Below are 19,363 nucleotides of genomic sequence, written 5' to 3' on the forward strand. Positions count from 1 at the left end.
AGCTCGGGCGGTGGGTAGCCGTAGGGGGCGTGGGGGTGTTGGTGAGTGTGTTGGTGGGGGTGTTGGTGGGGGTGCTCCTGGGGGTCTGCCGGGCAGGGCTGTGGCTGCTGCTGGGCCATTGCGGCCATGGCGGCGGCGTTGGCGGGGGATCCCTCGTCTGGGTAGCTGGAGGAGATCCGCCGCTGGTAGAGGGGCCGCCCGGGACCCCTGGGTTCATACTAAAAGAGGGAGACAGAAAATAACAGACAGGTGTGATACAGAAAGGAGACAAGGTGGGATAGAGAGAAAAAAACAAAAAGACAATATAGGTCAATCTAAATCACCCATGGTACATTGAGAGATCATCCCTATTCCTTTCCTCACAGTGCCATGTCATTGCTGTAGGTATCACAACATCCCTCCTCAGCGCTCCTCTTATTTGTCAACTAGTAACAGCAGGTGTGAGTGAATCCATTCCACAACGTTCTCATTTCACTTACACAACACATTCACTCTTCTGCCAGAGTACCCATTACAGTTCCCGTAAGCTGGGAACATGCAGGGAATCATGATAAAAACCCTGGAAAACTCATGAGAACACCAATAAGACGGGATGAGAGCCACGTGAGGGGACAGGCTGAGCCTTCTGAAGAGCAGTTGAGAAAACACCCGTTTCCAAAATTGGACAGTGGTATGAAAACAGAACAGCCCTTAGACCAGAACACCATCCAGAGGTGTTGATGACTGTGGTGAGATGAGCCTTTTGTGGAGTGACAGTGTTAGACCCAACACCTTGTGAGAGACCCTTTCTTCTCTGGAAATGTTAGTCGCATTGGGGGGGGACAACATTTTTTTTTGTTGGAACATACGGTCAGCTCAGGTGATTTTCCAAAAGGACTTTCTTCCAAATGTACTTTTAAGCCAAGTGAAAATGCTAAATGTTCAGGATGACAGTAAATTGGGCCTCCCGAGTGGAGTAGCGGTCTAAAGCACTGCATCTCAGTGTTGCGGCGTCACTACAGCCTGGGGTTCGGCCGTGACCGGGGGTCCCATAGGGCAGCACACAATTGGCCCAGTGTCGTCCAGGTTAGGGGAGGGTTTTACCGGTGGAGGTTTCTCCTTGGCTCATCGCACTCTAGCGACTCCTTGTGGCGGGCCAGTTGAACGGTGATTCCTCCGACACATTGGTGCGGCTGGCTTCCGGGTCATGTTTCGGAGGACTCATGACTCGACCTTCACCTCTCCCGAACATGTTGGGGGTTGCGCGGATGAGAAATATTGTATTGGATATCACGGAATTGGGAAGAAATTTAATTATCTCACCAAAACATGTTTGTTTTTTTGGGGGGGGGGGGGGGGGGGGGGGGGGTGAGACTTGACTAGTGCAGTGTTGAGACTTGACTATGAGGGGTGAGTGGTGTGCTGTCTCTCCAGGTCTGACTAGCCACGTCTTGAGAACGCGCGCTGTTTTCGTGATCAGGAAGGTGGACCACAGCGACAAAAGACCTAAATAACCTTAAGAACGGCGTTGCACCTGGACAAATTATCAAAAGTATGTCGACCTCCCGAGTGGTGCAGTGGTCTAAGGCGTGTGCCACTAGAGATCCTGGTTTGAGTCAGCGTCGTCCCGGGTTAGGGGAGGGTTTGGCAGGGATGTTCTTTGTCTCATCGCGCACTAGCGATTTCGTGTGCGGGCCGGGCACATGCACACCTGACACGGTGGTCAGGTGTACGGTGTTTCCTCTGACACATTGGTGCGGCTGGTTCCGGGTTAAGCAGGCGTGTGTCAAGAAGCGGCTTGGCTGGGTTGTGTTTCGGAGGATGTCACGGCTCTCAACCTTCGCCTCTCCCGAGTCCGTACGGGAGTTGTAGCGATGAGACAAGACTAATACTAATTGGAAATTGGGGAGAAAAGGGGGTGTTATATATATATATATATATATATATATACACACATACACTGCTCCAAAAAATAAAGGGAACACTAAAATAACACATCCTAGATCTGAATGAATGAAATATTCTATTAAATACTTTTTTCTTAATAGTTGAATGTGCTGACACAAATCACACACAATTATCAATGGCTATAATTTCCACCTGTGTTTCTTCATTTGCACAACAGCATGTGAAATGTATTGTCAATCAGTGTTGCTCTAGTGGACCGTTTGATTTCACAGAAGTGTGATTGACTTGGAGTTACATTGTGTTGTTTAAGTGTTCCCTTTATTTTTTTGAGCAGTGTATATATAAAATACTATGTAAATTTGGTATATATACACACACACCTGTATATTTTCAGGCATGGCGCAGCACCACAGCTAAATGAATGCAGCACAAACACTGGATACACGGTGGGCGAATATCCCTTTCAGCCCAATATTGGCATCCAAAAAGAGCAAAGTCTTCCAATAACGTTAATTTCCTGTTAAAATCTAATAAAGGAAAATGCCACGAGGTCAACTGGGCTGCCACGTTATCGAACAGGCTAGACAATAACACATAAGTGAGATGGAGAGTGCTGCTTATTCACTCTGTGGTCTGACCCAGCTGGGTAGGACCAAAGGTCTGGGGTCGTGTTCATTAGGGCATGCAACGGGAAAAGGTTTTAAAACATTAAGCACTGGGAAATGAAAATGTCAGTTTTCTTCCGTTTGGTGCCTGATAAACAACCCACTGTAGCTCTCCAGGACCCAAACCCTGGACCACACCTTCACCCACGGGAATCCTTTATGCTATTCCCTAGCATCTCCTGTCCTCAGTCACCTGGCTATAACTTTCTACTCCGACAAAGTTAGCAACGTTGAGGCAACGGTAAGGAAACTATTTTCCTACGGAGAGCTTTGAGCAATATGCTGCGCTTTAGCTGGTACATTTCTCTCAGTCATTTTTAGGTCAAACAGACAATTACAGAAAGTCAGAAAGGCATAGCTTCCATTTCCTGTGATGTTGGCATGGTGAGAAAAAAAAATTAAAAAAAAAATTCTGTATTAAAATCTTGAAATACATTTGCATGTACCCGTCCGTGTTAAAACATAGCATTGGAAATGAGGTGAAAAGACAGTATATACTGTAGCACAAAACTGTAACAGACAGGGCATACTAGTAACGGTGACAGACCGGGCATACTAGTCACAGCAACTCTATTCTTTACACACACACACACACGGATGGAGCATGGTTCTTACCTCTTCTACATTGTGAAGGGCGGTGGCACCTGTTGTTCTGGGGGAGAGGGGGTGGTAGGGCTCCTGGCCTGGGCCTTGACCCTGCTGCTGCTGCTGTTGGTGGTGCTGCTGCTGGTGGTGGTGCTGGTGGTGGAGCTGCATGAGGTGGACCTGCTCCTGTCTACTGGGGTGGGCCATGACGGGCAGCCCGTAGGGGAAGCCCTGGCCCTGGGCCAGCATGTGGTTCTGAGCAACGCCAGCTCCGCCGTGAGGCCACTGGGCCTCCTGGAGGAGGTACTTGACTTGCGGGGGCGGGGTAGTAGAGTGGCCCAGCTGGTGGGGGTAGGCGTTGGGGTTGTAGAGCTGGTTCCCCGGGTGCTGCTGGAGACCCGGGTTATTGAGGAGGTCCAGCTCGTGACTGGTGGGGTCTCGGCCAGGATAGGGGCCAGGGGGGAAGGGGCCGGTGTGGTTGGAGGTTGCAGATGAGGGGGAGGAGGGGTCTCCTGGGGAGCGGGACTGGACCTGGCGGTATTGGAGCAGGCGGGATTGGGGAGGGGGCTGCATCTCTGCCAGGTCCCTGGGATCGGGCTGATCCTGGGGGGGCATCTCTCGCAGGAGGCCTGGGAACCTACAGAGAAGACCGATACATACCCTTAATATCCAAAGGGAGTCAAATCAGTAGAAAGAGAGGGGGTAAGAGGTCAAGAGAGAGGAGAAACCGCCAGAGATATAGTGCGAAAGAGAGCGCGAGGGAGAGAGAAAGAAGACAAAGGGAAAGCCGTTCGCGGCCCTGAAGGTTACCTGGTGAAAGGCGGTCCGCCAGCCTCGTCCTCCATACCGGCGCTCATCCTCCAGTTGGCCCGTGCCAGCAGCTGAGGGGGGAAGCGGGCTAGGCCGGGCTGGGCCAGATGGGCCAGCTGCTGGGGCAGAGGGAAGGCCACACCGCCCTGGAGGAAGGGCCCGGGCTCACCCCACTGGCCCAGCCGCGCCTGCTGGCTCAGGGCCTCCAGAGCTAGGGGGTCTGTTGTAGGGAAAGAGGGAGGAGAAGAGAGCAAGATTGTTAGATTATAATGGGTTGGTACATTTTGTTGCTGCAAAAAGCATCATACTGTGACACTTGCTGTATTTTGTAAGTTCTATATCTTGAAAGAGTAATTGCTGACATGCAAAATATTTTGAGACTGTATCAACAGTGGACTAATGAAACAAATCCCAAACGATAGTTTGAGTGGTATTTGCCTAGGTAGAAGCATTGGAAGACTTGGAGGTCATCACCAGATTGCTTAAACCTAGGCCTGTCCGAATGTCTTTAGATATGAAAGTTGTGGTGACAAGAGGTTGTTTCTGGACCCGGTCAAAGTCTCAGATTAAAAACAAGGCCTACAGTCGCTACCTCACAGCCCAACCAAGGTGTGTGAAACAAAGAGAAAACAGGAACTACAAAAGATGTTCAGACTGAGAATCATTTCAATATATGTCTGCGCAATTAAACCCAGATGAATGCTGTAGTGTCACGATGTGTTGGGTTTTATTAACAAACAAACACCTTTTAAACTTTCCCTTTCCTCAGAGAATGGCTGATGTGAAAGTGTAAGGTTGACAGTGTAAGGTTATTCTTTCTGGGAGAAAAAGAACTTGGAAGTTTCCCCCTGGCCCCTATAAGGTTGGTAGCCGTTTAGTTTTTCTGAAATGTTTTGCAAACTGTACTGTAATTCAGTCACTCGAATGGAAAGTAAAAATAAGCCTTCATGCCAAAATGCATTGCATTTTATCAACAGGAACACCCTTTACTGAACTTCCCCTTTCAGAGAATGGTTGAATACATATTTTTTGATAGTTTCAGGTCGACAGTGTAGCACTATTTCAATAAGTTTATTGTTGTGTTCAATTAGTAAATACATTTAATTTTTTTATTATTAAAAAAATATATATATTTTTTAATTGTGGCATCCAATTGGTAGTTACAGTCTTGTCCCATCCCGTATGGACTCGGGAGAGGCAAAGGTCGAGAGCCGTGCTTCCTCCGATGCACGACCAAGCCAAGCCGCACTACTTCTTGACACACTGCTCGCTTAAGCCGGAAGTCAGACACACCAATGTGTCGGAGGAAACATCGTACACCTGGCGACCATGGCAACGTGCATGCGACCATGGCAACGTGCATGCGCCCGGTCCGCAACAGGACTCGCTAAAGCCCGACAGGGAGAAGGACATCCCAGCCAGCCAAACCCTCCCCTAACCCGGACGACGCTGGGCCAATTGTGCGCCGCCCTATGGATCTCCCGGTCGAGTCCGGCTGCGACAGAGCCTGGACTCGAACCAGGATCTCTATTGGCACAGCTAGCATTGTGATGCAGTGGTCTAAGGCACTGCACCACTCGGGAGGCCTCAATTTGTGGATAATTTGTAAGTTGTTTTCAGAAAGCCATTTCAAATAAAGAATTTCTGTCAAACACTATTTTCTCTGGATTAACCGTGACTTGAACCCTTCAAAGTCCAAAAAGGTTGTTTCCCTATAGCTAATTACGTGACCTTTGTACAACTGTGTGAAATTGATACTAGCCTCAACTTTAAACAAAAAGTGAGGGGCAACACTGATGACTAGATCTCCCACAACAACAGGAGGCACTCACTGAAGTGTCCAGAACCATTGGTTATGCAAATGTGACCTCAGACTGTTGCATGTCAAAGATAGACCACACACCCACTACTACTACCACCACCTCAGAGATTCTGAAGAAAAGGAAGTTAAAACGAGGTGACCAATAATAACCTTATCTGTGCCCCAGAGCCTCTCGGGCAAAACCACTCAAAAAACAGACTAGGAAAAGATTGCAGAGCTGCAGCAAAAGCTATACATGTATACAGTAAATAGATCAAGAGGAGATGCACACAGCTACAACACAGCAGTGAAATAACTCCAGGTCATTCCACTGGACAAGTCATCTCACCAACGTCTCGTCCCATTGGAAAAAGGAGCTTCCTTCTTTGCACGCAGGCCTTTATTTGTCACTGAATGACAAGAAATGTTCTGGAGAAGACATTTATTTCCTTGGACAAACTATCAAGTGAACATCACCTCTTTCTATTGAACCAGTGTCTACTTTACAAGAAAGATGAGCCTGCTCGGTGTCCAGTTTGGACTATTTGCAGCTTGGATTGTTGGTTCCTGGGGTTGGTTGAGTAACAACTGTATCCTCTATGAGAAGACTATTGGGAGTTCATTGACCCTAACTGCCCATATGGCAACCTCAGTCCCAAGAGCTGGGATGTATGCGACCTCAACCTCGCCATCATTCCGTCAAACTACCATGCCCTCTGTCTTGAGATAAGAGGAGGTTCTGTCCTGCAGTCTGGCGCTCTGCCTCGATTTGACAACCTCAAGAGGCTTTACATACAGGGCTGTCTGCCCACGATTCTTCCTGAGACCTGCCAAGGGCCTGTCCAGGGTGAAGAAACTCTGTACTGCAGTAAGTGTTACAATTCATTACTTCTATCCAACACCTTTACTAACCTGACTAACCTGGAGGAACTGTCTATTAATAACTATAGGCTTTCGGTGATGGCACCAGACGCATTGGGAGGGATCTGAAGAAACTCAAAGTCAACACCTGTACACAGGAGCTCTCTGATTTGTTTTGTAGGATTGGCAATATGTCACAGTCATTGACGAGCCTGGACTTTACATCAGACGGGATAGTAATTGAGACACCAGAACTGCTTTGAAACAAAAAAGAGCTGTTCTTGAGCTTCCTTATTTCTATCGTCTTCAAGAGGCGTTTTGTTTTACATTCCCTAATGCACGACATTTAGAAAAAGGAGCATTCAAATGCTTTGAAAACATCTCATCTCTGTATTTACCCGCTATCAATGAGGTACAGAAACAGCTTCTGCAGCCTGGTATTAACAGATTAGGTTATTTTCCCTGAAGGGAAAAGCATTTCCTTCGAGTCAGGTTGTGAGACGGTTTTCAAACTCTCAATCACACAACTTGAATTTGATCACTGTAAATTCAGGAACTACACCACATCTGCAGTCAGAAACTGCTTGGGTATAAAGACGATCATTCCTGTTGGCTTTGGATTTCATGCCAGCATAAACTTGAGTTTGATACATTATTTGAAGAATGTCACCAAGATGGGTTTCCCTTTTTGACAAAGCTGAGCTTGGTGTTCTTCGTGACACTCAAAAAGGGACCCATCACCTGGCTGAAGACACAGTCTCTGAAAGTCTTCAACATGCCAAACATCTCAGCAGTTCTGTTTCACACATTTGGAGCGGCTGGATTTGGCAATCAATCAAATCACCACTATTGTTGACTTTACATTTAATGGACGTGGTCAATTGAGGTTCCTAGTGGTAACAAGATCTCACAGATTACCAAGCACATTTTCTATGGCCTGCGAAGCTTGGAGACCCTAACACTGGAAGATAACACAGTTGTACACATCGAAGCTCATGCATTAATCCACCTTACTTCCCTAAAGAATATAGATTTAGGAAACTTTCTCCAGTGAGTCAGAGAGCAGTGTAAATCTGACGTACATTTTTGTAATCGTCCCACAATTTTCTCAGTGGGGTACAACCTGACAATTATCATTGGCAGCGACAGCACCCCAAAACCAGGCTTGGCCCTTCGACTCCGAGCCTTAAACTGTGTCCTTCCAAGACTGCTGTCAGCCTCACGGGCAAGACAGAGCGTCTCCTGTGTGGGTCTCACTTCGCAGCAAAGTACTTCCCCTCCCTGCAGGAGTTTTAACTTCCAGTCGAAGCTCTATGCCAAGTTTATGGACATAACTGACCTGAACAGGCTTGTGCAGTTGAGGTATCTGAAGCTGGAAGAACTGGACATTTACCTGCAGCCAGGGCTGGCCATCATGTTCCACAAGCTGACCAGGCCGGAGAGCCTGAACCTTATCGACTGTGGAATCCTAAATCTAGAGAAGTATCTGAGCGGAGACCTGCACTCCCTCAGGCAGCTGGCAGTGCGAATCGATGAGTTCACCGTGATGGAGAGCTTCCCAGAACCCCTGACCAGCCTGAGGTACATGCTATTCGCAGACCCTCATCTGCACTGCAGCTGTGAATGCTTGGCTAATCACCTGGGCCCAGAGACAAAAACAAGTCAAGGTCATCTTGTTGTAGGCCAGAGAAGCGGAGCTGACATGCAAAAATGCTAACGGTATCCAGAACTTCGGCAGATACTTGGGATGCCAACTGCACCCTGAACCTGGGATTTTTCCTGTTCCTCTGCACCTCCCGGGGCCCGCTCCTCTTCATGCTGGTGGTCCTGCTCAATCAGCTGGCCCTGCTCAATCAGCTGGCCCTCTTCCACATTGCCCGAGGCTGGCTGGAGGAAGCATTGCGGAAGCCCAACCCCAGGTACTGCTATGATGCCTTTGTGTCGTACAGCAGAAAAGACAAGCGCTGGGTGGTGGAACAGCTACTGCCCAACCTGGAACAGAGGGGGCCTCCATTCCTACGTCTCTGTCTGCACAGCAGGGACTTCCAGCTAGGGAAGGACATCGTAAACAACATCACAGCGAGCCTCTACTGGCCACTCTCCGTCTGCTGGTGGAGCACAGGGACTTCCTCATCCTGGTCTTCCTGGAGAACATCCCACATAGGCAGCTGTCTGCCCACCACCGTCTGGCTAGAATGGTCCAGACCAGAATCTACCTGGACTGGCCCCGGGACACGGCCCTGCAGCCTGCCTTCTGGGACCGTCTGTGGACCAAACTGGCCCCTCCTGAACCACAGTCCAGACTAACGCAACACACAGATATACATTTGTACCTACCTGTATCACAAGAGTATTCAATATTTACAGACGTGAAAAAGCACGATTTTCTATAGCTTCTTTTTATTATTCAACATTTACAGATTCTTGTTTGCTATTTTGTTGTTATTATTGTTCCCTTGCTTTGAATAAACCTCCCGGGTTAGAGGGGACAAAAAAAAGTACACTCTAAGGTAGAACTCACCCATCCCATCTCCCAGGCCTCCTTCCTGGTTCTCCTCCCCGAAGCTGTTAACTCGGCTGGGCTGTGACAGGGCCGGGTGGTGCCCCCCTTGGTGGCCCATCTGGGACCTCATGGAATTCCCCATCTCCTCCGGCCCCTCCTCTTCAGTCTCCGGCACAACCCTGTGGGAGGCCATGACCCCACCAAAGAAGGAGGGGTTGTGCCTGCCGCTGTCGTAGGCTGGTGATAGCTGGGCCGAGTGATGCTGGTTAGGCTGGCCCATGGCCGGGCCCCCACCTGGGTGCTGGGTCGGCACCCTAAAGGGGAGCCTGGACACGCCGGGGTACTGTGGGGGGAATGCCCGGCCCACAGGATGGGGGGCAAAGGCCGGGTTGGGAGGTGCCAGGTGGTAGTTGAGGGGTCTTTGGCTCGAGTTGTCCTTGCGGTGGAGCATGGCATTGGGGAAGCCCAGTCCGTCTGTCTGAGAGTCCAGACTCCGGCCACCGCCCGGATCACACTCTCCCTGGAGCAGTTGAACACAGTGTGAGCTGGGCTACAATCACATTGCTCATTTAGCCATACAGCAATTCTACAGAATGAATTAAACTATATTAACTTAGATACGTATTCATTTATCAATTCTAAATAGTTCATTAACTATGAATGGGTTAACTGACAACGTCACGAAAACGATGCTTCATTCGGGCAGAAGTCTGTGTATTGTTGTGATTCTGGACGGCCAGATGGATAGAAACGATGACAAGAAACTGCCATGTGGGGAATTGCAGGTGGCTCATTTCAGCTAGTTTTATCCTGTTCTTGATACCATGTGTTGTTTTGTGTTTTGACTGATGTCACGTTAATGCTAACATGGCTAAAATTTGCTAGCTCGCTAACCAACAATTGTAACGATGTATTTGAGAGAAAACAAGTGCTGATTGTGCAAATGTATTTATGTTTTCAATAAACATTGGAGACTAAATATAGTTTACATGCCGTCAACAATCAAGCCAACCCGGTCTTTTGCCCCATAGTTGTATACAGACAGGTCGTTTTTATTGCTAAACAACCAACCGCTCTATATCAATAGTTAAATATGTCTGAGCAAAACTCCTTCTTGAAATCATATTGTTGCTAAATAGAGGCTTTAAATGGAGAGTATTGAAAGTCCTTTTTCTCATTGTGATAAAGCACTAACTAAGCCCACAGCGTGACTACAGAGCGAGTCAACAACAACGTACCGGTTTGTCCTTCATCTCCGAGGTCTTCCTCTCTGGTGTCTGTAGCCGGCTCTGCTCGGACTTTGCACACCCGTCCATTTTACCTGAGGGGGTTAAAAAAAATGCAGACACTTTTTCAGCTTCTGTGCTGTGTTTGAGTTACTGTGCTAAGACACCGACTTCACACAGTTTCTACCAATTTCCACATTAAAGTACTACAACTTATTTTCTACACACCGTTTCTGGTGGAATCAGCCTGAAGCTCTTTGTCGGGACTAGTCTGCTGGCCCATGCCCAAGGGGGAGGGGTGTGTGACTCCGCCGTAGGGGATGGGCGAGCCCCGGTTCTGGGCCTGCAGCAGGTTCAGGTTGTAGGCCATGGCCGCCTGGTGGCTCATGATACGTGGGTCCATGGCAAAGCGGTTCTGGTAGCCGGGCCACGGCAACTGGATGGGGACAGACTGGACACCACATCAATACGAGTCAATATAAAATCAATGCACACACATCAATAGACATCAAACACACACAATACGCCTAGTCAGTCGGAGCAGATAGGGTTGACAGGAAGCAGGTCAGCCAATCAGCATTCAGGGCTCGAACCACCCAGTTTATAATTTCAAATATAATATGGCCTAGACTAGTGCACTAGTGACTAGTGCAATGTGCTGACGGTCTATGTGAAAAGCACAGTGGCTGATGCAGGTCGGAGGAAACAGACAGTGTGTTAAAATATTAATCTGGTTCTGAGATGGAGAGCAGTTTGTTGTTGGATTGGACTCTGCCACCTGTCAGGCCAGCTGGTGAGTGAAACATATCCCTTTATTGCAGTGGATGTAAACTGACTGACAACAGTGAGCAGAAATACAATGAACATTTTGAAAAAGGCCATTTTAAACAAAGCACATCCATCCATAATTTACACAAGACGTACATTTTTTTTTAAATGAAAGGCATTGGTATGTAAAGGAATGAAGACTGATTGTTTGCATGGTCCATAGAATAAACAAATTCCTATATAAAAGCATCTTCAAAAAAATGCTTACAAAAAAAATACGCCCCAAAAAAATCCTCCTCAAATAAAGAAAAATGGCCCTGAAAATAGTAAAATAATCCCCTTTGTTCCCCCAAAAAACGCAATACTGCGGTGAACAACATAAAAAAGGATGGCATCTATCTAACGAGAACATCATTTTTTAAAACAGCCTTCCCCTCCGCGTGTCGACACAGCCATTTGCCGTGCCAGATCATCCTCCTGATTAAAAACGCTCATTCTATCAGCCATGTGCCATTATGGTTTAATGGGGAAATAAACAGCCTAGATTGGGTTAGATGGAGAGTTGACTTTCTTCCCATTACTGAACGAGGAATAACGAGTGTGAAATCTCACCCTGCGGGCCAGGCTGAAATTGTTCAGACTAACAGAAGTCATTATTCTCAATTAACGTGTTTTTCTCTGTCTTGTTTTCAGAGGAGGAATGTAGACAGAGGGCCCAAACACAAAAGGAACATGTCGAAATCAAACTTATGGGGATTTTGGCACTCAATTAGCGATCGTTACGCGCTGCTGAGTTTTCGTTAACTCGGTATAACACCGAAGCCCAACGGACAAGTCTGAACTAAATGCAGTATTGCATAAGGGGTCCGTGTTTCTTTTTGACTGACTCATCACGTTACAACCAAAAAAGTATTGTTTTCCTTGACTCAAATAAACATTTAGACCAAGAACGGACACCAACTGAAAGATCTGTGTAAGTCAGTTTGTGTGTGCGACTATGCATATGCATAAGGGTGTACAGTATGCTGTATGCTCTGCACACAGTTAACCCGTTCCTCAACACCTTCCAACTCTGACTCAAAGCAATACACTTACAAAAATTCATTCATTCAAACCAAAACATTGAGTCTTTCCTCAACAATAAAACTACAATTCCCAGTAGCAGTATACTTACGGGCAGTGGCATGGACATGACCATGTTGCCCCCGTAGACGGCAGGCACGTAGAGTATGCTGGCGCCCGTGTGGGGGTCTATCCTCTGCACGGGACTGGGGGACTTGCCCATGCCGCCAGGGGTGCCCCCCAGGGGCGGCGTGAACGCCCGGATGGGGTTGCCCATCAACACCGCAGGGTTGGGTTGAACTGGAGAGGGTTGGGGGAGGAAGAGAAGAGGAAAGTAAAAGTTCATATCTGCTAATGATCTGCTACTCCTAAAGTGATACTCATTACAGCAGTGGCTAGTCTTGTTGCTACTCCTGAAGGATTTTATTATCTAGACCTAATCATTGTTTTGGTCTCTGTTATTTGTGCCTATGCGGACCAAGCTAATTTCACCATGAGATAATGTTATTGTATTTTGAAACAATTGGTACTTCTTTGGATATAAGATGTCTTAAAATAATTTTAACACAACAACGTTTTCACAGCAACAATTGCACCATGTTGGTCTTCAAATGTAGACAACTCCTGCGATGATCTAGCTAGAAAGATATGTTTGTTTGTGTATAATTCCTTGTCCCCCAGTCATGGATAAAGAACAGTTAACCTGACTTCATGTCTTCCCAGACTACACCACACCCTATTATGACTTCACGCAGTGTTCTTATAGGAACTGCCACAGTAGCCTTGGGCCTACTGATGGTACATGATGGTACTCGTGGTACGCCTCACTGTTCTCCTCTTCGCTCTAGCTCTCCGTCTAAAGTGATGGCACAATATACCTCCTTTCTATCCATCTCTCCCCTACCCCCCTCGTGCTTTCTCCATACGGGGCGACTAGATTCACGGTGACAGCGCTCCTACACGGTAGGGTGCACTATGCTACACCTCGCTAACCTTGAATCTTCACATCCCAGTGAAACATGAACCATTGAGAAGTGAATCCAATCAATGGAAAATGAATAAATACGGTGTCCTTCCTGTATTATGACTAACGTAAGGTCTTTTTTTTGGAGAAGAGGTTAAACATTCTGAGTATGTTTGTGGAGAGATGGCAGTTTAAAGACTTGGACAGTGCTTCACCCTCAAACTACATACAGCTAGAGTATAGCGTTCTTGACTTTCAGTTTGCATTGGCAGTGTTTACCCTGACACTAACAGTGGTAATTGTTTCTGTCTGTGAGCGGTTTGTATGGACTCCAGAAAGAGATACAAATAGACAAGTCAACACTTAGATGACGGAAGGAAGAGAAAAGATGGACACTCACCAAATCCTTCAGGTGGGAAGTGCTCCGTGTGGTTCGCATGTTGACCTTTCCCCTGGAAGAGAAGAGAGAGGGAGGCATCCTTAGAAAGCGCCGGAGCGAGAGAAGTCCATAGAAAAAGAGGGGGAGGGATGGAGGGAGGGAGGGAGTGGAGAGCGAGCGAGGCTCTCGCTCCAAGGCGGGCAGGCAGCGGTAACCGTAAGGTCCGCGGTGGCCCACATATGTCCCAATGGCACATTGGTCACAATGGCTACACAGTTAACGCTTGCAGAACGCTTTAAATAGCCAACGGTGTTGAATCTAAATGGCAACAACATTCTTGGAGGATAAAGCATTCTGCTGCAGCTCTTGAAGACTAGAAAGCCCCTTTGTGGATTCATGGGGGCGGCAGCTATAGTATTCTAGGGCCAGGAGTTTTACCTGACGTGACCTGAACAGGGAAAACCGCTGATAGAAAGAATAAGCAATGGGTCAAAACATTTCAAACACCCTGCATTTTGAGTTCTTAGCGAAAGTAGGCTTTCATGTGGACAAGTCATGTGGGCAGAAATACTACCGGCCTCCAAGACATCAAAACGTCGTAGGTTTCGTATTTTCAGACTCCTCGCTTCTTTAAATCATTTGACCAATTCTGTGCTCATAGAAAAAATGGCCATCCTATACTCGTGCCTCATTTAATAATCAATTCAGCTGGAACTGGGTGGTTCTATAGCTGTTATGATGGTTGCATACAGAAGCGCTTCCTTACATCATTACTGTACTAAAAAGGACAGCATACATTACACACCTTTTTCATCAGTTTATAGGCTAATGACGACTGACACTAACTGGAGTGAGCAAGCAACACACACACAACAGCCAATTTAGCAGACACTTTTATCCAAAGCAACTTACACACTCACACAAGCACGCACCAATACATCTTAATTCTCTCTCCATCTCTACTCTTCTCTCTCGCTCTCCATACAGAGAAGAGAGGCAATTCCGTGCCCCCAGGTTCCATTTTAACGCCCTCACAACATTGGGCCGTATCTATTTTTCAAACAACAACGTCTGACATTGATTGATTGTTATGTGACCAACAACACGGAAGTTCTCCATCCAATTGACTTTAGGTGGATTGCAACCTGTTGTATTATTGATGCACGGAGGAACGTACGCAGTAATCTACTTTAGCGTGTCTTAGCGTAGCCGAGCTGAGGCACACGGTCCCCCTAGGCGGTGGTGTTAAACTGATAACACTCGACGTGGTTTCCCTTGGGGGATGCGCCTCATGGTAGGTTAGATGGCTGGTTTGGTTTCCCCTTTTTCTGTTTAGACAATCAGGACATGCTTCTTGTGGTTGTGTTAAACTATTAAAAAAGTGTGAGGTGAAAACAGGGAACTGTGGTTAAAACGAAGGGGCACAAACTGTAGTCAGGGAATGTAGTAACTACCAGCCTACGAGGCTAGAGAGTTGACATTACGACTGTTATTACAAGGAATAAGGGCTAAGTTATTTGTTAGGAGTTCCGTGACAAAACAGAGTGCACACTAGCAATAAAAACTACCGTGGGAAAAAAACATCGTAACATATGGAGGGGCAAATGAGTATGAAGTTAAAACAGCAGTCGCTACCAAGTCAATATCGCACCTAATAGCATAGGTTGTCTTGGCATAATGCGTCTCGTCTTGCCACAGACAGCATATTCATAGATGTTTAAATAAAACAATGTGTTATTTTCAGGGGTGAGATATTGAAGTCGATCTGTACTAGATCTAGACGTACCATATATAAATAAAGAAATATGAGCGATGTAATGTGACTAGCAAAAAAATGGAAGTCAATAGTAAACCCCATCTTTTTAGATGACTGCAGGAGCATGAGGTGACCGTATCAAAGCCTCTCAATGTCACTCCTGCCAAGCCAACCTCCGTCACAGGTGCAGTACAGTGGCTAATGATCGCTCCATTGCATCTGCCTTGGCATAGATTCTTCTAGGTCTATGCCAGGCCAGATGACCAGTGCCACATAGCTAGTGAGGGAGATCGAGACAGAGCTGGAGGAGGACACCTTCAGACCAGGGGACACCGGGTGATGGCAGCGCCATTTCCTGCTTGGCAGCCATATTGGGCAAGTGATATTGGGAGCTCGGAACGAGTCTACGCAAAGGGACAGCAATGTCAGATGCACCTGGAGGATGAATACTTGATCAAGATGGGCTCACACGGCTATCAGTCTGCTCATCCAAGATGGCAAACGAACTTGCTCGAAGAGGTCTGACTGGGCACGTTTCGCTGTACTGCAGCAGCGCCTCTAGAATTTGCTTTTATCAGTGGCCATTTAACATATTGACATAAGATGTATTACAGCAAGTTATTTGAGTATGTGTATACAAGAGTGTGTGTATAGGTGTTGGTGCATGTCACACCTGGTAGTAGGGCTGGGCGATATGGCCAAAATACTGTATCACTGTATTGTTCTCATTTTTGACATTATGACGGTATTTGACGTTTGTGAATAACACAAGTTCTAGTGCTTAGCAACAAATTAATAAACGTTCTCCTTTCCGATTGCTTTATACTGTTCAACCAAACCAACCCAAAAAAATAATAGGACAAAACTGATAGTGAAGTGGTCCTATTTGTAGGATCTTTTTTATATATAAGATATTCAAAGTCCTCTTTGGCAGACTCAAACTCTGGTACTTCACCAATGGTTTCCATTTGCATAGTCATTTGTTCAAATCCAGCATTTACACATTTCTTAATTTCCTGCATTCATTTCCTCTATGTAGTACCCCCCCCAAAAAATCCTTAAGAGAATAATTATTCCATTTGACTGTGTATTCTCAGCTTCAGGTGCAGTTCTAACTTTCATCACTAGGTGCAGTCGGACAATTTCTGGGGGTCTGTACTCCCAAAGTTGTTGACTGTTGTGCTTGCAAGTTAACTAGCAGTTCTCAGCTGTTAGCAGAAACTGGCGATAAAAACGGATGACTTCCATAATTTTTTCAAGTCATTACTGAATAATTGTACGTTATAAATCAAACATTAAAATAGCTTTATAGAAGGTAAAGTAAAAATCCAAACCGGTCCATGAATGAATACTGGTATATTGTTTTTTTTACATTTTACCACCCAGCCCTATATGGCAGGAGACAGAGACTTACTACTGACCTTTCTGTATGGAGTAGTACTTTGTGTGTGTGTGAGCCAGTATGCGCTCTTTTCGGTGTTACCGTGTATGTACGCACAGGGCAGTGCACGTGACTGTGTGCACGTGTGTGTGATGTGGATATCCACCTCATTAGACCCAGTGGGCAATACAGGGGCTTGACAGCTGTGGTGATTTAGTTAACCTTTACGCCAGTAGCGAGGACAGCAGAAAAACAGTTAACATTTTCACAGGGGGAGACAATAAAAATTAAAAACAGACGCACTCGTGCAAACTCAAGCGGTTATTCTCTCCTCGTCTTTTCAAAACCCACTTTCGAAAAGAAAAACATGGTTTTGCGATAATAATTACAACTACCTCGAGGACTTACTTGAGGAAACTACTCTTGAAGCAACCACAAAAAGTACAAAATGTTCCGAAATGTTTTCCAAAAAGGCCCACGAGGGAACCAATTACGTTGTATTGAACTGAAGCTGATTGAATTGAAAAGAAGATGAATTCCTTGAGCTCTAAAACCACTGACTATGTGAGTTCTGAGTATACTCTTGTACTGCCACCAAGACAAAGACACTGATAGCCAGAGCCATGCATCCCTCTCATTAGGACTGTGGCGATCATGGAATTTTGGATGAAGATTATTGGTCAGCAAAATGGCCACATTCACCCCCCTCCCCACCCCCAAAAAATAAATAAAACGACATACTGAGTATGTATGTATATCTCTCTATCAAATGTAGTTATAGAGCATTTTTACAACAGCAGTTGTCACAAAATGCTGACACAGAAACGGCGCCTAAAACCCCAGAGAGCAAGCAACGCAGATGTAGAGGCATGGTGGCTAGGAAAAACTCCCTAGGAAGGCAGGAACCAGGGAAGAAACCGAGAGAGGAACTAGGCTCTGAAGTGGCCAGTCCTATCCTATTTTTGTTGAGACTGACATTTGCTCCTCCGCTCTTGACTGTATGTGCTGCTGCAGGAAGGGGGCGTTGCCCAGGCAAACAAAGACTTGTTTGCTACAACACCTTGATTGTTTCACCAACGAGCAACAAAGTTATATCAAGTTGTAGAGTCCATGTTACAGCAGAAACGGACTCAAATGCACGAATGCCTGGACATCCTGTCTTCAATCAGCTTTTTGTTCCACACAACAACATTTATACAGATTGTTACAGTTATGGTTATTTTATTTTCATGACGGTCTTCATCCATAACCATCGGTTAAATGGTTAAAAAGTAATTGTGCCAGCCCCATCTCTCATCATTGTTCACTTAATATACACTGAGTGTACAAAACATTAGGAGTACCCCCTTTTGCCCTCAGAAGAGCCTCAATTAGCTGGGGCATGGACTCTACAAGGTGTCGAAAGCATTACACATGATGCTGGCCCATGTTGACTCCAATGCTTCCTACAGTTGTGTCAAGTTGGCTGGATGTCCTTTGGGTGGTGGACCACACGGGAAACTGTTGAGCGTGAAAAACTCAGCAGCGTTGCAGCTCTTGACACAAAAACCAGTACAATCAAGACCACAATGCACAGTACCTCCAACCTTCAGTATCCTATTACACCACCACACCCAAGACCCATAGCCCCAAGACCCATAGCCCCCAGCTGCTCTGCCACCCCTCCCCCAGGCTTAACCCACTTACCTTTGGAGGAGACTGCTGTTGCTGCTGCTGGGGCTGCTTGCTGGCCGTGTGTCCCTGGGGGTGTGGGTGTTGGTGATGGTGTTGGTGATGATGGGGGTGCTGGGCCGGCTGGGCCCGCAGGGCGCGGGGGATGAACTCGGGCGCCAGCGGGTTGAGCACGTAGGTCTTCTTGAGCTCAAGGGCCTCCAGCTGGGCCTTGATCTGCTCATAGGTGATGCCGTGCAGGCTGGCGTTCTCGTGGCAGATGGAGATGAACTTCTCCCAGAACTTTCTGTGAGAGGGGGGGAGAGGGGGGTGATGTGAGTGGCATGGACATATACGGACGTGTTCTCATAATACACTTTATCTTGACTCTCGAACACTTGGTTGCACACTCGCTCACACGCCGACTTAAGTCATTTCAAGAAATGCCTAGTGCACAACGCGCGCACACACACTAGATCACATCATTATGCTCTTTTTGTTTACAAAGCCCTGCTCCACAAACTTCCGACTTACCTAACATCACTGTTAAGATTTAAAATGACAAGTTATCAACCCCGTTCACAGGAGACTCTGGACTCTGGAGACTCTTTTAGGTAATTCAGCCTTTAAATTTCCTTCCACCTTACATGTGGAACAATCTACAATATGCTTTAAAATTGGAGGAATTGGTGCCTCTAGGGTATTTCAGACATTCTTTTCACTGAAAAATGTCTGTTTTTTATGATTGTGTTTTACTTTTTGTGTATTGTTGTGTACAATAACGTGTATTTTAATGTGTAGTTTAATGTTTAGATGTGTATTGGGGTGCTATACAGGGCTCACCTGGAAAATACTCCCTGTCAAAAAGGTTAAAATAGTCAAATCCTGCACAGAATCTTCATGTAAAAGGCTCCTACTTTCAGAATTCGATTATTAAACCACCCACTACTGTAGATAGGACTCCAAATCATGTACTGTAGCATAAATGAATAAATCACGGTCCATTTAAAAAGGGCTACTGTAGGCAACAACACCAAAGCAAATGAAGTTCTTTGTCAATTCAAA

At 46.4% G+C, this 19,363-nt stretch overlaps 1 protein-coding gene and 2 pseudogenes across 1 annotated transcript in view; 2 read left to right on the forward strand and 1 right to left on the reverse strand.

Moving 5' to 3' along the window:
• The window catches only part of LOC111982332 (probable helicase with zinc finger domain), a 64,564-nt gene that overhangs the window by 8,338 nt on the left and 36,863 nt on the right, over nucleotides 1-19,363 (reverse strand). Inside the window, exons 23-31 of the mRNA XM_070433820.1 lie at nucleotides 18,335-18,605; nucleotides 13,533-13,584; nucleotides 12,281-12,468; nucleotides 10,567-10,789; nucleotides 10,351-10,433; nucleotides 9,131-9,632; nucleotides 3,948-4,167; nucleotides 3,168-3,774; nucleotides 138-218 (exon numbers count right to left, since the gene is read on the reverse strand). Of these exons, the coding sequence (XP_070289921.1) occupies nucleotides 138-218; nucleotides 3,168-3,774; nucleotides 3,948-4,167; nucleotides 9,131-9,632; nucleotides 10,351-10,433; nucleotides 10,567-10,789; nucleotides 12,281-12,468; nucleotides 13,533-13,584; nucleotides 18,335-18,605 (2,227 nt within the window). The remainder of the gene's footprint in view (nucleotides 1-137; nucleotides 219-3,167; nucleotides 3,775-3,947; nucleotides 4,168-9,130; nucleotides 9,633-10,350; nucleotides 10,434-10,566; nucleotides 10,790-12,280; nucleotides 12,469-13,532; nucleotides 13,585-18,334; nucleotides 18,606-19,363) is intronic.
• On the forward strand, nucleotides 6,263-6,872 carry LOC139022708 (uncharacterized; annotated as a pseudogene).
• Nucleotides 7,017-9,002, forward strand: LOC139022709 (toll-like receptor 13; annotated as a pseudogene).

This window comes from Salvelinus sp. IW2-2015, linkage group LG21, assembly GCF_002910315.2.
Source record: "Salvelinus sp. IW2-2015 linkage group LG21, ASM291031v2, whole genome shotgun sequence".
In the NCBI taxonomy this organism is placed as follows: Eukaryota; Metazoa; Chordata; class Actinopteri; order Salmoniformes; family Salmonidae; genus Salvelinus; species Salvelinus sp. IW2-2015.